Source organism: Hydra vulgaris, chromosome 12 (assembly GCF_038396675.1).
Source record: "Hydra vulgaris chromosome 12, alternate assembly HydraT2T_AEP".
Taxonomy (NCBI): domain Eukaryota; kingdom Metazoa; phylum Cnidaria; class Hydrozoa; order Anthoathecata; family Hydridae; genus Hydra; species Hydra vulgaris.
The window spans coordinates 57,806,795-57,823,055 of record NC_088931.1 but is presented as its reverse complement, the minus strand read 5'-3'; the positions used below and the strand labels follow the sequence as shown (position 1 = coordinate 57,823,055).

Sequence of the window (16,261 nt, the reverse complement as noted above, 5' to 3'; positions counted from 1 at the left end):
CTCACTTGAATACCACGCTATAACTGGTTAAAAAATGGAATGTACATCAACAAAAGTTTTTTAATGATATTGTTTATTTGTAATAAAGCCTTTATACATTCTGAAGACTTTTATGTTTTGTAAAAATGGTTGTCGAAAAAGGCTTACTGGCTGAGAAATTGAAGGAATCAACTAAAAACAAAGGTCAATTTTTGATTTTTTATTTGTAATAGTTCTAAAAAACTTTTTTTGTAATTTTTGAATAATTTTAAAGAAAAAGTATCATTTTTTCATTTGTACTTTTTTTCTGTTTTTTTTTTTGAAGAATCTGAAAAAGTAAATTCAGAAGAAAACTTTGAAAACAAAAACGATGAAAAAACAACGTAAGTTATTCTAAATACTACTTTGTTTTTTAAACATCTATTTCAATGTTATAAATATATTTATTAGCTTTTGGCAGTAAAATTAGGGAATAATTAATATTTTATATGATAAAATTGCAAATTATAATATTATGATATAAGCATGCGCATTTATATATTGCAGAATAATCAAGCTATTTTTATTCTTAAAGAAACAAATTCTCTTTCATTTCCAATAATTTTAAAAATCAATTAAAAGATAATCTTTGAAAATTGTAATATGCATAGCCTAAACAAGATGGCCAAAACAAAGATAAGGTATGCATACCCTAAACAACGTGGTCGAAACAAAGATAAGGTGAAAATCCATTACTAAAGATAGAACCCTACAGCAAATCAGTGGAACAAAGATAAAAACCTTAACCGCTGACAAATGCGACTTTGAATGGGATACGGAAAATAATGGTCAACCAGTTTTCTCGTTAAACATTCCATATCTAGTTTAAATGGAAAAGTATGTTTTAAAATTTAAATAGAAAACTATCGAAACTACTTCTGCATAAAGATGATGATTGCGATTGGAAAAATGTAATTTAATAACGGACTTTAGGTTTCCCTTCAAAACAAATTATAAACCCACCCAAAACTTTTAAATTCAAATTAACATAAGCAGTTTTTTATTTATTGAAAATTAAAGTAATCTTATTTTGTATAACTAAACTGTAGCTTTCTCGAGTAAACATAAATTATGTTTTCTTCTCTTAACTCGATGAAAATATTTTACCATGATGCACATTTATAGTAATTATTGTTCAATGTTGCTTAGTAAACTTAAATAAAGTTATACTTTTAGGTTGCGCAAATTAAAGTGAGGTGAGAGAGGTGAGATTGAGGTTTTTAAAGTGAGAGCGTTTTTTTAAAAAGGTTTGTTTATTCTAAAACAAAAATTATATTTCCAAAACTTGTTCGTGTTTTGATTGGAAGTAGTAAAAATGATACATACATACATACATACATACATACATACATACATACATACATACATACATACATACATACATACATACATACATACATACATACATACATACATACATACATACATACATACATACATACATACATACATACATACATACATACATACATACATACATACATACATACATACATACATACATACATACATACATACATACATACATACATACATACATACATACATACATACATACATACATACATACATACATACATACACTGCGACCATTTTCTATAGACGCCTGTAGAATTTAGCGGATTTACAGTGGTAATAAAATTGTTCTAACGGTACTTTTGAATAAGTATATGTAAGAAAACAATGATCCATTATGCATCTGATTATTAATTGTCTTGATTGTATTAAAATAATTAAATTTTTAATATTCACGTGGCAATTTTTTATAGACGCACTAAAGTTTTTACGAGTTTTGTCGAAAATTTCTTATACTCTGTAGTATTTTTTATTTTGTGAGTCGAAATTAAGTTGAACTTAACCAAATGCCAAAAGGAAAGGTCCTTACCGATATTGAAAAAGATCAAATATTGGCTTATCATCGAGAAAAAGTTCCAAATCGAAAAATTGCTAGAAGAATTGAAGAGATCAGATCACGTTTCGTAATTTCTTGAAAAATCCAACAGATTATGCAACAATCAAAAGGAAACCAAAGAAATCTAAGGTTTCAGGCCGTGAAAAACGCAGAACTGTTCGACTCGTATCAAATTCATCGAAAAGTTTGAAAATAATTAAGTCAGATTTGGGTTTAAATGTTTGCAAGGAGACAATTAGGAAAGTTCTTAAAGACACCCCACACATTAAACAATCAAAAGTGAATAAAGCACCAAATTTGAAGCTTTTCACATTTGGTGCTTTATTCACAAACAGAAACGGATAGAATTCGCCCACGAAAACATGGCACACGATTGGGAACAAGTAAGAAATTTTAGATTAAATTCTCATGAATACGTAAGATGTCTAAATAGCTGAATACTTTTGTTTTCAATACCAGGTAATTTTTTCGGATAAGAAAAAGTTTAATCTTGATGGGCCTAATGGTTTTAGTGGCTAATGGCGTGATTTGAGGAGAGAACCTAAATATTTTTGACAAGGAATTTCCGTGGTGGATCTTTGATGGTTTGGGTTGGGTTTCGTGCAACAAGAAAGTTAAATTTAGCATTTACGTCTTGCAAAATTAAAAGTTCTGAATACATTGATGTGCGAAAATTATGTTAAAGCATTCACACTAGTAACGAAACTAAAGCTTGGTTTGAAGCTAAAAAAATTGAGCTAATGTAATGGCCTGCTCGCTGTCCAGATTTGAATCCTGTTGAAAACATATGGGGAATCATTGTAAGACGTATCTATGCTGACCAGAAGCAATACAACTCTGTGGCAGAGGTAAAAGTAGCTGTTTCTGAATGCTGGGAGGATATGGAGCCAAAAGTGCTGAAAAACTTGGTGGGAAGTATTCCAAAACAAATTTATCAAGTAATTGGGCGCAAAGGAGGTCCAATCGAGTACTAAAAATGTGATAAAAACATTTTTTTTGATAGTATTGTTAAAAAATTTGAACGCATCAATAAAAAATAGTCAGCTATCTTTTGAATTTAATTCATATATGATTGACCTCTTTTAAAATTTGATATTATTTTTTGATACTTTATTTATAATTTATTAAAATACACTATAAAAATAAAGTTAAGTTCGTTTTTAAGACATAATCCACATGCGTCTATAGAAAATGGTTGCAGTGTACATACAAATATACATACATATTAGGGTAGAGTTTATTTTAGCGAAAAAAATTTTTTTTAAATTTTGATGGTCCAACCCTTTTAAGTTGTTCCTTTCAATTAGAAAACACTCCCATAAAAATTTCAGCAAAAAATGTTTATATTTAGGGGTAACTCAAGTGCTCCAAAGTTTAGAAAATTTTAAAAAATTTGACAGATTAAGAATAAATTAACGATTATTTTTCATTTCTTGTTATATCACACTAATCATTAAATGTTATAATTTTTGACAATCATTGATTAAACATAAACAAATTTAATAAGTTTATTAATTTCAGAAACTATATTTTTGTGATTTTTTGAGACAACTTCACGTCGTACGAGTATTGTTTAAAATATGCAATTATTTTCATGTTATGCAATATAAATCTTTTGATTAAAAACATGAACTTTAAAATTAATTAACAATAACTTTTGAGTTTAAATGTTCTACTCTTTTGCTGGCTTCTTTGCCAAAGTTTGCTTTCGGCTGTCTGGGTAGGCTCGACGATGTTCTTCTACAATTTGTAGCAGAAACTGGAGCTGGGATTCATCGCGAGTGATAAGTCCACTATACTCCTGGATTAGTGCAACTCCTTGTTCTGCGTTATCGTTTACCACTTTCAACAATTTTATAATCTCTTTTGCTTGTTTGAAATTGTCACGTTCATTCCATAATTCATCATCAGCATTAAGAAACCCATCTGGTAATTCCATCATTTAAAAGAATTTCAAAGATTTAGCAGTTACAAAAGCTTCCAAAATCTTGTTTTTTAATACATCAATTGGAACACTGAGCCTTTTGGTGTGATCTTGTTCCAAATCTTTGTTCTGCATGGCACTCGCTATAAGTCGTTTTGTGGTTAAACTGACCTGATCATCAAAGAATACTAAACCCACAAGTTCAGGCGACAAATATCATAAATGATTGGATAGCTTGATTGATGTAGCTTTCGCAATTGCTGGATGGATGGTCGAGTACTTTAGCAAAGGTTTCATCAATATCAAATCGCTTTATCGAGCATTTGCAGCTAGTGGGGCTGTGATCCATATTTTCAGGTAGACACAAACCGTAAATACACAAATATCACGTAATCCCAGTTGTTCTGTCATTGTTAATTTGAATTGATGTTTGAACACCCAGATTTTCAAAAAAATGTCGGTGTCCATTAATTCTCATTTCTCTTGAAATCTCTTAAAGAAAAGAGCCTCTTGAGCAGATATTGAACCCATGCATACTTGGAATACGGCACCAATGATGAGTTCCATAATATGATGTTGGCATGCAAAGTACAGAAGCTCCTTGCCAAGCTTTTTCTCCAGAAGAACACATTCACCAGCAATTATGCCTGTGTTGGAACTTGTTGTATTAAAACACATTGCTCGGATGCTATAGGTTATATTCCAATCTTCAATTGCCCCAAAGACGGCAGAAGCTTGAGCCTCTCTAGTTCCAGATAACAGCTTTGCAATAGTTAAAAGTTGAGAAACATCTTTGCCAGAAACCAATACTGGTAGACAATCCACCTTTTTTTTGCCAGTAAAATAAGGAATGAGTTTGCCGTCCCAATGTACAGCCAAAGGAATTTGAACACGAAACTCTACTTTTAAACTTGCTGATCTCTGAGCTCGATGCTCCTGCCTTTGTCGACGTATTGAATCTGGATTTATGGCAAGATTGTCAATATTTTGACCCAAACTTCTTGCTGTTTCAGCAATAACAAATACAGCTTTGCGGTAAGATAATTTGGTTCTGTCTAGAGCAGCTACCATACCTGGTGTAACTACAGATTTTGTGTCCCTCTTTCTTTTTGCTGGAATACAAAATGTGGTGCCTCCAAGTGCTCCAGCGGCACTCTCGTCTTTAGTTTCCAAATTTGAATTAACTTCTTCGGATGATGAGCAACTTTCAGTTGCAGCCTGTATGTGCTACATATCCTGGTCCTCCATTTGTTGACGCCTGAAATCCAGTTTCATTTTTCTTTCAGCTTCCCATTTTTCTTTCATTGTCAAAGTTAGATCTAATCCGGCCATTGATCCTCGCTTTCCTTTCTCTCGTTGTGCAAACAAGAAGTCTTCGTCTTCTTGAATGTTAATCATGCTCACAGCATTACATGAGTCAAATCAAATAAATTATCCAACCTGGAGATAAAAGAATCCTCTCTTGCTTGCTGAGTTGCAGATTTTCTTCCTTTGCTTTTTTTTAGCAAACGCCATTCTTCAAATGATTGTTTCAGTTTTGTATGGCAATTTTGATGTTCTCTCATTGGAATTCGAGCTTTCTGCCAAGACTTAGCAATCTCATTAACTGTAACAGACAATGATTGTCGAACAGTTTCTTTCAGGTCTATGCATTGATACAAAAACAAAACAAGAGCCATACGCAAAGATGGAAGCTTTCTTCCTGTGAGTTCAGCCCATAATCTCCAAGTAGATACACCTGTGTTTTAATTCTAGTTGCTACTGACATTTTTCTATATTCTAAAATAAAAAGAAATTTACATTATTCAAAGTTAGCTTATATTGTAGAATGTATTAATTTGTTTTAAAAAAGGATTTCATTCAGATTATCGTGTGCATTACCATTTAATAAAATATCATTTAAGTTGATTTAACAAACAAATGGGAAGGAATAGATAGGCCAGAAGAGCCAACAAGAGAAAACAAACAACAAAGTACATAAAGGACCACGCAGTCGTCCTTTATGTACTTTATGTATCGTATGGTCGTAAAGAGCAAAAGGTTATCCATACCCAGTAAAAGTAAACACCTTCTACAGTATGCCTCGCTCCCGAAGGGAGCTAGGGAGAATTGAGCTACCTCTAAATTTTGTCCAAATGAGCCCATATTTGGTAGTAATTATTTTTATATATAAAGGAATAGAATGGGAGGGAAGGACAATCAAAATTTGAAACTTAAAGAATAAGCTCCACCCTAATACACACACACACACACACACACACACACACACACACACACACACACACACACACACACACACACACACACATATATATATATATATATATATATATATGTATGTATGTATGTATGTAAGTATGCATGTATGTATGTATGTATGTATGTATGTATATATGTATGCATGCATATATATATATATATATATATATATATATATATATATATATATATATATATATATATATATATATATATATATATATATATATATATATATATATATATATATATATATATATATATATATATATATATGTATATATATATATATTACACAAAAATAACTAACATTATTATTTAAATTTTTTAACTTTGATAGAAATATAGCAGCAATCATGCATCTATTCAAAGCAAGTATTGGTACAGGGATACTGAGTCTTCCAGCTGCATTTAAAGATGGTGGAACAATTGTTGGTCCACTTGGTTTAATTTTGGTAGCTTTATTAACAGCTCATTGCATGCAAATGTTAATTAACTGTTCACGCTTTATTTGTAAAAAGTAGGTTGTTAATTAGCGGTTCACGCTTTGTTTTAAAAGTTTATTTTGTGCTTTTTTCGATTTTTAAAAAATTATGAAAATTGAATTTTTTTTGCTTGATAATAATTAACATATGGATTGTTGACCAATCAAAACTCTCTAAACTGCAGTAGTGAAAACGCTGTTTCTGTAGACATTTCTCAGATTTTATAGGCATAACAAGTAACTTGCGTCGTGATAACATATTTTATGTCATAACTAATTAGTAGTTACTTGCGTACTGATAACATTTTTCAAGTGTCATAAATAAATATATTAGGTTATGATAAAATAATGGTTAGTTATGACTGTCATAACTAATTAATAGTACTTTGTGTACAAATTGATTTAATTGCGTTACTACTAGTTTAGTTACTACTAATTAGTTACAACAAAAACATTAAAAATGTTGTCAGTACGCAAGCTACTGTTAAATTCTTAAAAATTTTTTGATAATATTCACACAAAAAAATTAATTCAACCTTCCAGTAAAATAGTTGCGCTTCTACACCCAACGGGTATTTATTTTAAAATTTACATTCTAAACGTCTTTTAAATGTCTTTTAAGCGTTCTGAAGTTTAGAGCGTTTAGAAGACTTATTAAATATGTTTAGAAAATCAGAGCGTAATTTTCAAAAACAAATGCCCGTTGGATGTAAATTACGCTCAAATTTACGGTTCGCTTAATTACTAGGAAAAACATTTTGTTAATTACTTTAACAATAAGATTGAATCACTTGGGGATTAGAGTGATTGGAGTTTAGGGATTGTTAATATGCAAGATTGATGACATTTTAATGAAAATTTTAGATTTCAATGTGAATACCTTTCATATGGTGAATTGGCAGAGTTATGTTGCAAACCATACCTAGGGGATAAAAGTAAATCCGCAAAGTAAGTGCGTTTTATTCCAGGTCAGGTTTTATTTATTTTTTTATTTTTCTACAAATATATTTTACATATTAATTTAAATAAAAAAAAATTTAAATCAAGTTTATAATTTATAGAAATATTGTCGACATATCGTTAACAATCAATCAGTTAGGGATGTGTTCAATCTACATAGTTTTTGTTGCAAAGACAATTGTTGAAATATCTGCAACTAAAATGATTATAGATGCCAGACTAATTATTTTGGTCTTAACTCCTTTCGCCGTTTTGTTTTCTTTTGTGCGCAGTTTAGAAAAAATTGCTTATATTTCTACAATGGCTAATGTGTTTTGCGTTTTTGGTCTTTTAATGATACTCCAGTTTCTTGGAAGAAATTTAAAGAACCCAGGAATCTACCCAATGTTTGGCGGGTTTGGCAGTCTTCCAACTTTTCTTAACATAGCGCTTTTCGCCTTTGATGGAATTACTATTGTGAGTTTTGACAATGTTCTTATTGTTCATATAGCATTAAAATTTATTTTTGAAGAGTTTTTTCGATTTTGCATTTGGATTAGGCTCTTCCGCTATATAATGAAGTAAAACATCCAGAAGATTTTCCTGGTGTAATCAATATTAGTACCGTGTTTGTTGCAGGGTTTAGTGTCCTGATTGGATTTTTCGGGTATATTGCATTTGGTAATAATATATATGGAAGTGTTACTTTAAACTTACCAGATAATTGGTAATTACTTCTTTGTTTTTTAATTTTATAAATTTTATATTTAGGGATGTGTGACCTTCTATTAACTGTAGTAACTACTAACAAACTAGCTATGAGTGGCTCTACGGCTCTGATTAAAAGGCATTTCAAAAAAATATCTGTAAAAAGAAACTTCTAACAAACTATTAAAGTTACTAAAAATATCTTATTTATGTTGACGTAACTATTTGAATAAATATTTTTTTCCAGGGAAACTAACTTGGTTCTATTTTTATAGGTTTTACAATATTGTAAAGTGTGCTTATGCTGTTGGAACATTTTTTTCAATTTTTATTAAATTTTATGTTCCGATGCAAATAATGCTTCCATTTCTTCTATCGAAGTTTAATGAAAAAAAAGTAAATAAACTGGATTATCTATTAAGAGCAGTTTTGGTTGTGATCACATGTAAGTCACAAATTATTTAACTTTATTTTAGAAATAATAAAAAAAAATTAAAAACTTTTTACAGAAAATTCATTTTCTTGAAGAAGAAAATTATGTATAGTATAATTAGTAGATATTTAGAGTTAGGTATGTATAATATAGGTATGTACAAGTTATGGAAATAGGTATGTAGGGCTTAAAGATAAAAATATTTTGGAGGTTAGGAATAAAGGTTTGTAAGAGTTATAGAAATTTAATTGAAGGGGTTTTCTACTCAATATTCTAATTTGTGTTTTTGGGTATATTTATAACATTTGACTGACAAATGTATATTAGCCAAACTATAGTTATAATTCTGAGGAAAAAAAGATAATTTCTTTGTGTTGTAAACTTTTATAACTCCTCAAATGTGTGTGATGCTTGATTGTTTTTCTGGTCAACTTCCAGAGTACTTTTATATTAATTACCATAGTTATATTAAGTACCATAATTAACATATCTTAAATGTATCTTTGCTTAATGATATTTGCTTTTGTTTTTCAATTTTGGTTCTAATTACTGTAAAATCTGCACAAAAAAAAATTTTGCGCATGAATAATTTTTGTGGTTAGCTACATGCTATTTTTATATAATAGGGAGAAAAAAATATTCGATGTCTTGATTTAAGGCATTTACCTTTGAACTTTATACATTGATAGTAATAATAACCAATCCACATTTTTGTGAATTTTAATAAAACTTTTTATAAATATTGCAAGTTTACGGCGCAAATTCTGATAAAAAGCAAGACAAAAAAACACAGACATTAGGCCGGATGAATCAAAAAAAGCAATTGCTTTTACTCAGCGTTTTCGGAGTAATTGCTCAGCTTTACGTGAATGAAAATTTAAGAGGAATCGCTGAAATTTTTATTTACCTAAAGATGATCAATTTACTTCAAAAAAGGTGAGTAAAAGCAAATGGTTTTTTTCATTATTGTTTCATGATGATGAAACAATGTTTACTATGATGTAAAAATGATGTTTTATTCAGCTATCGTAGAACACCCAAAGTTTACCGAGTAAATTGATCATCTTTTGGTGAATAAAAATTTCAGCGATTCTGCTCAAATTTTCATTCACGTAAAGCTGAGCAATTACTCCAAAAACGCTGAGTAAAAGCAGTCGCTTTTTTTTATTCACCCGGCCTAATGTCTGTGTTTGTGCCTTGCTTTTTATCAGAATTTGCGCCGTAAATTTACAATATTTATAAAAAAAAGTTTTACTAAAATTCACAAAAATGTGGATTGGTTATTATTACTATTAATGTATATAATTTGTTTTGTTGTTGAACAATTATATTGTAATAATAAAAATAACAATTACCTTTTACGAATTTACAATGTTAAACAATATAAACAAGGTAACTGAAATAAAATCACAAAGTTCTTGTCATCAGAACTGTAAATAAGCCAATTTTTAAAATTCATTAATAAACTTCTTACAATGTTGAGACAAACTAAACTGTAATTAACTTCATACAATGATGAAATAAACTTTACAGAGAATATTGAGCAATATTATTAACAAGCAGAGATGTATCTAGGAGGGATGGGCTATGCATCCCCACCCCCCACCAGAGTTTGAAAGTCCTAAAATACCTTGGAGAAATGGAGGACCTTTTTTTTTTAGAAGTCTTAAATGTGATACAAAATACAAAAATATTACCCCCTCCCTCCCTTACCACCACCACCAAAAGTTCTTGGATCCGTCGCTGTAAACAAGGTAAATTGACTGAATACAAACAGTAAAATAAACTTTTACAATAAACTTTATTTTTATTTGCGGGTTTTTATTTTTATAATACATTATTTACATAAAATGTTATTTGATACATTATTTGATGTACATTACTAACTGAAATATATTTTAAAGTAATTAGTAATGAATTCTATTGGGTAAAAAGTTATAAAATCTATTTAAAAAGTAACAAAATCTTTATTTTTTTGTTTATTTTTGTAAAAAAGTTTTGTAAAAACTTACTCACATATTTTTATAGCAAAGTATAAGATAAAAGATAATTACTTCCATTTACTTTCATATGTCTTTATAGTCGAAAGTTATCTTTAATGCAAGGCAAGTTTTAATAAAAGTGATGCATAAAAATATTTATGCTTTTTTTTGTAAGCGAATGGAATAAAGTCTATTTTATGTTTAATAATTATTTAATGATTTTTTAATGGAATGAGCAGCCGTGGCACAGTGGTAGCGCACTTGCCTCTGAAACAAAGGATCCGTTTTTCAAACCTCACCTCTGGACAAGTTTTGCGAAATCGGTTAGGAAGGAGGTGTGAACTTCCTAATAATTGCTCATCCGCGACGCTCTGTGATAAGACCGTAAGGACTTCTTGGAGCACCTAAATCAAAAATTGAAAAAAGAAATAACAATAATAAAATGTTAACTTATTGCATTTGAATTAATTAGGTATTCAAAGATTTTACTATAACATAAGAATGAGTTCAAAAGTCATCTGTAAACATAATATTTTTAATTTTTAACGTAGGTTAAATGGCACTGAACAAGTTATACTGAGATAAGTGGTTATAACTTGATAACTATCATTACTTACAACAATTTTGATTTCCATTTTATATTTTGAAACTTGATTTTTTTATTATATAGTATATAAGTTTATATGCTAAAATGTGGTGATCAATTCCAATTTAGTATTTAAACATTTCAAAAGTTTTTAATGGAGATGTCACGACAAGTGATTTTGCCGAATACCGAATATTCGTATAGGCGGATGGCCGAAGTCCCAAATATTAGGCTGCCAAATATTCGGTGACAGTTATTTTGTTATTATGCTTAGCTGTTATACATCAAATTGTTTTAACTACAGTTATGTATAAAAGTCATACTATTAATAAGTGCGAATTGGCATAAGTGCGCCAAAAAAAAATTGGAAGTATTGGCATGTGTGCGCACTGGCATAACTGCAAATTGCCTTAAGAATTGGTATAGGTGCAAGTTGTGCGAAATCTATGTCAATGTTTTCACATTTTTTTGGGGCACTTATGCCAGTTTTTGCAACTGCTTTGCACTTATGCCAGGCTGCATTTAGACCAGTTTTTGCAACTGATTCGCACTTATGCCAATTCGCGACTATGTTAATGTTTGCAAATTCTTTCGGCGCACTTATGCTCATTTGCACTTATGCAACTGTTTTGCACTAGTTCTGCTAGTTCAAACTTATGCAAGTTTGCACTTACGCCAGTTTACCCCCTTTATCATTAATGCACGTTCTAAAACAAATTTTAAAGGATTAATGAAAACACAGCGAGAAAAACAAAAAAAGAAGTTTGCTCTGAGAAAAATTAAGTGAGAAAGATTAAGTCAGAGAAAGTTTAATCCTTCTCAGTGAAAAGCTGCTTGACACGGATGAACCATCAACGGTGTCTAGTAGCATCGGTGATGATTTATCTTCACTTCTTAAGAAAAAGAATTGTAAATAAAAACAATTAAGTGAATCTCTTAAGTTATATGACTACCAAATAGTCACCGAATATGTGTGACATCTCTAGTTTTGATATGTAAATAAAAAATTCCTAACTATTGATAGTCAAGAATTTTTAACATGAAACATATACAAAATTTAAAAAAAATTAAAGTATACTTAACGTATACAAAATTTTATAAAAAATTAAAGTATATTTTAATTTTTTAACAAAATTTTCTATAGAGTATATGTTTCAAAAGATTATAGAAACTTAATAGAACTTTCTTTTGAGGGTTCAACTTAGCTGAAAATGTAATTATTTATCTTTTTTTAAAACCAAACTAAATAATATAAAGTAAGTTATTATTGTGAAGATATTTTTATTTTATGCTAAATATAGTTATTTTTTTAATTTTTGAAAACGTGTAAAGTACAGAGGGGGAACAGTACTTGCTAACAACAGATTTTTTAGAAAACGAAACTTTTTAAATTTTTAATAGTTAATTTTTCTTGATAGAAACTCTTAAAATGTAGAATGATCAAATAAGAAGTTAGCAACACGATGCCAAATGAAGACGATATGTTGTAGTTGCTGATTGTTTGCTCATTTGTTAAAGACAAATTATAGTGTTTTTCATTTTCCGAAATAAAATTCCAAAATAAGAAATTTAAATTAAACGAGGTGTTTGTAGGAAATTTTTCTTTAAAAGGTTGCGATTAACAAAAAAAAGGCTGGTCTTTGTTCTGACATCTGTAAAGTATAATACAACAATACTTCTACAATGTATTTCAGCCATAGTAGCACTACACAAGCCATTCTGAAAGGAAAGCTTCTTTTTATTCATGAAACTCTTGAGAGAATATCTCTTTTCAGCATCCGCTTATTGATAGGATATTTTAACTGACCACACTAGATTATTAGCTTAATGTGACTTTATGCAAGAGGAGTTTTTCGTAAATGAAATTCATTAAGAATAGTTTAAAATTAACTATGGTATAGTAAAGACTTTCATATCAAGCAATAAAATATGTAATTTTGTGATACGTATTGATTTTTATGTAATTCAGAAGTTTGCAGCATTAGAAGGAAAAAAAGTTTGATTTAAATGTGTACATTGTGTTAAATGTAATACAAGTTTGTAAATAAATTGTATATTTTTATATGGGCAGTTATTGAATGTTCATACTAAATAAAAAGCACTAATTTTATGTAACTGTAAATCTTAATGTTTATTCATTAAAATTTGTTAAAATAAAAATATAATAATAACATCTATGTACTTCTTGTGATTCACAACTTTACAGTTAACAACTTTCCCCCGTACAGTTAACAGTTTTCCCTCGTAAAGTTAACAATTTTTCTTCGTACAGTTATCAATTTTCCCTAGTTCAGTTAATAATTTACCCTCGTACAGTTATCAATTTTCCCTCACACAGTTATCAATTTACCCTCGTACAGTTAACAATTTTTCCTCGTACAGTTAACAATGTTGCTCATATGTTTTTATTTCATGAGGAGATGTTGTGAGGAGTGACTAGGAGTGATTCCAACCCTCGTGGTTCCATTGATTAAATTACAAATGGAAGTATCAAAGGTTTCAGCAAAATCAGTGTAATAAAAGTTGTTGAACAATTCATAATACACGTATATGTTAAGATTTTTCATCTGTGCTGCTTCAATTAATTTGTATGAAAATAAATTATTGATTTGGGAGAATTCAGCTTCTTCTTTGCCACGTTATTGGCAGCCTATAAAATTACAATCTATTAATTTAGCAAATAAGAGATTTGATTTAGAGATTTTTTAATTTAAAAACATAAAAAGCCTGTTGCAAGACACGGACGCGTTAAAGCTGTAAAATTTTTTAATTTAACATACTATGGTGCTTATCATGGTTGATGCTAAGGTGTTTAACACAGCCAATCAAATAGCCTTCACAACGATATACTACGGATGTTACCTTACAGTGATTAACTTAATTATTTAGAAAAGTAATTATTAATTTTTCTTGCAAACTTGTATCATTGAAATTGTATTGATCGCTTCTACAATTTGGGTAACAAATTTACAAAATTACAAAATTGCAACTTTGATCAGTAAACAACGAGTCGTTATCAGGCAAAGCTACATGGCATTATGGATTGTAACTCCAATGATGGCAACATCTGCTAAGAATTTTTTTCAGATCCAGAATCAGCAACTGATAATGGAAACAATATCAAATGAACATAAAATAAATGAAAATTTAGGGAATGTACTGTAAAATCTATACATCTGGTATTAAATGCACACACATAAATACCGTATTATTCGAATTAGATGACAGAGATTGTTACTGAAAAAGGAGATATATGCATGGTATCTGATAATTCCTACAATGCACAAAAATCTTATGGTTTTATTGTAACAGACTATGCTACCTTTTATTTATTGGTCACTTATCAGATTAGGCAGCTAAAGTATTTGAAGTTCCAGTAACATAATGTTTCTACTCAATGCAACGTTCAAGAACTATATGGTTGGTATATTTTAAAACATAAATTAGTTTAATGATATATTATAAACTCTTATACTATTGTTTTATTAATTTTTTATTATTTATTAACTATTTTTATTTACTAATTTTTTTTAAAAAAGAAATATTGTTAACAGCTATTAACTTTATAATATAAAAGATATCACAATTGACACCATTAGGTCAGTTAACATATTTTTTTTCAATGATGATTTTAATTGTGGTTAATAAAACATGGTGTCGAAAAAATTTTAAATGATGGTTATTTTTCTTAATATATATATATATATTTATATATATATATATATATATGTATGCATATATATATATATATATATATATATATGTATGTATATATATATATATATATATATATATATATATATATATATATATATATATATATATATATATATATATATATATATATATATATATATATATATATATATGTATATGTATATATATATATATACTCCAAAAGTTTACTAAGAAATATATAATATTTCTTAGTGAACCTTTGGAAACATACAGGTTGTTTTTATCTTAGAACAATCTCATTAGCATTTATAAACATAACTTATTATGTATATAATACCCTACATTTAACTTACTACTAAATATACAATAAAAATAAAATCGCTAATTACTTATTTAGTTAAATTTAATGAAAATAATTTTGTTAAATTTTCATTCCTTAATCAAAAAAAAAAAAGCCCTACTATTTTATCTTACTATTTTTATTTGATTTAGACACGTATGCTTGGAAATTTATTTTTTTAGGTTTATGTGCGATTGCGATACCACAAATAGAGAATTTTATATCACTGATTGGTGCTATAACTGGCTCTGGTCTAGGAATTATTTTTCCTGCTCTCATCCATAGCGCTACGTTTCATAATGACGGTCTTTCAAAACTTGTTTTGGGAAAAAATCTGCTTTTAATACTGATTGGAATAGTTGCTTTTTTTATTGGCACATATTCTTCTATAATAGCGATCATATTTGGATTTCGGTCTAACAACACCTATATTTGATACTTTAGCTAAATATTGTAATATAAAAAAAATAGTCTTTATTTTTTAAAGTAGAACAAATAGTTGTTAGTTTTTTAAAAATTTTGTAAACATTCATACAGCACTCTTTATGAAGTAAAAAGAATAGTTTTTACTCGTACGTTAGGGTTACGTTAGGGTTTTACTCGTATAACTCGTTTTACTCGTATTACTCGTATTACTCGTATTATTTAGGTTTCACTCGTACGTTAGGGTTACGTTAGGGTTGGCTCTTTTACTTATTTTGAAGTAAAGTTATGATTATTTTTGTAATTGTGACTTTTTATTTGCAAGCAATTCTTTTTTTTAAAACCATTATATAACCAAAAAAAAAAAAAAGAAAGTAAATTAATTAAAGAGTAAATTAATAAAAAAGTTAATTAATTAAAAAATTAATTAAAAAATAATTACAGATTTTACTTCTGCAAGAAGTTTGCATAAAAATGTCATTTACTTTTTATATATAATACTTAACAAATGTAACACTTTATAAAGTAAAAGAAAATCATAAAAATAGATTTTTGAGTAAAAGTAACTCGCCAAT

At 28.7% G+C, this 16,261-nt stretch overlaps 1 protein-coding gene across 4 annotated transcripts; it reads left to right on the top strand.

Moving 5' to 3' along the window:
- LOC100212451 (proton-coupled amino acid transporter 1) lies at positions 1-15,820 on the top strand. 4 transcript variants are annotated; one of them, XM_065813849.1, is made up of 8 exons: positions 1-183; positions 305-362; positions 6,454-6,633; positions 7,462-7,545; positions 7,659-8,013; positions 8,097-8,263; positions 8,520-8,689; positions 15,446-15,820. In XM_065813849.1, exons 1-8 carry the CDS (start codon positions 126-128, stop codon positions 15,697-15,699), a joined length of 1,326 nt encoding a protein of 441 aa, XP_065669921.1. In that variant the 5' UTR covers positions 1-125; the 3' UTR covers positions 15,700-15,820. The 4 variants fall into 4 exon arrangements, with proteins under 4 accessions (XP_065669921.1, XP_065669922.1, XP_065669923.1 ...); XM_065813850.1 differs by lacking the exon at positions 15,446-15,820 and adding an exon at positions 12,857-13,413 and having other exon boundaries at positions 2-183; XM_065813851.1 differs by lacking the exon at positions 15,446-15,820 and adding an exon at positions 12,664-13,413 and having other exon boundaries at positions 2-183.
- Positions 15,821-16,261: the final 441 nt, after the last annotated feature.

What these genes read in the sequence shown, in the direction of transcription:
- LOC100212451 (XM_065813849.1), top strand. Translation starts at nt 126, where the DNA reads ATGGTTGTCGAAAAAGGCTTACTGGCTGAGAAATTGAAGGAATCAACT. An exon ending in AAAAACGATGAAAAAACAAC is followed by an intron (nt 363 to 6,453) that starts GTAAGTTATTCT and finishes TAACTTTGATAG; the next exon opens with AAATATAGCAGCAATCATGC. An exon ending in CCTTTGATGGAATTACTATT is followed by an intron (nt 8,014 to 8,096) that starts GTGAGTTTTGAC and finishes CATTTGGATTAG; the next exon opens with GCTCTTCCGCTATATAATGA.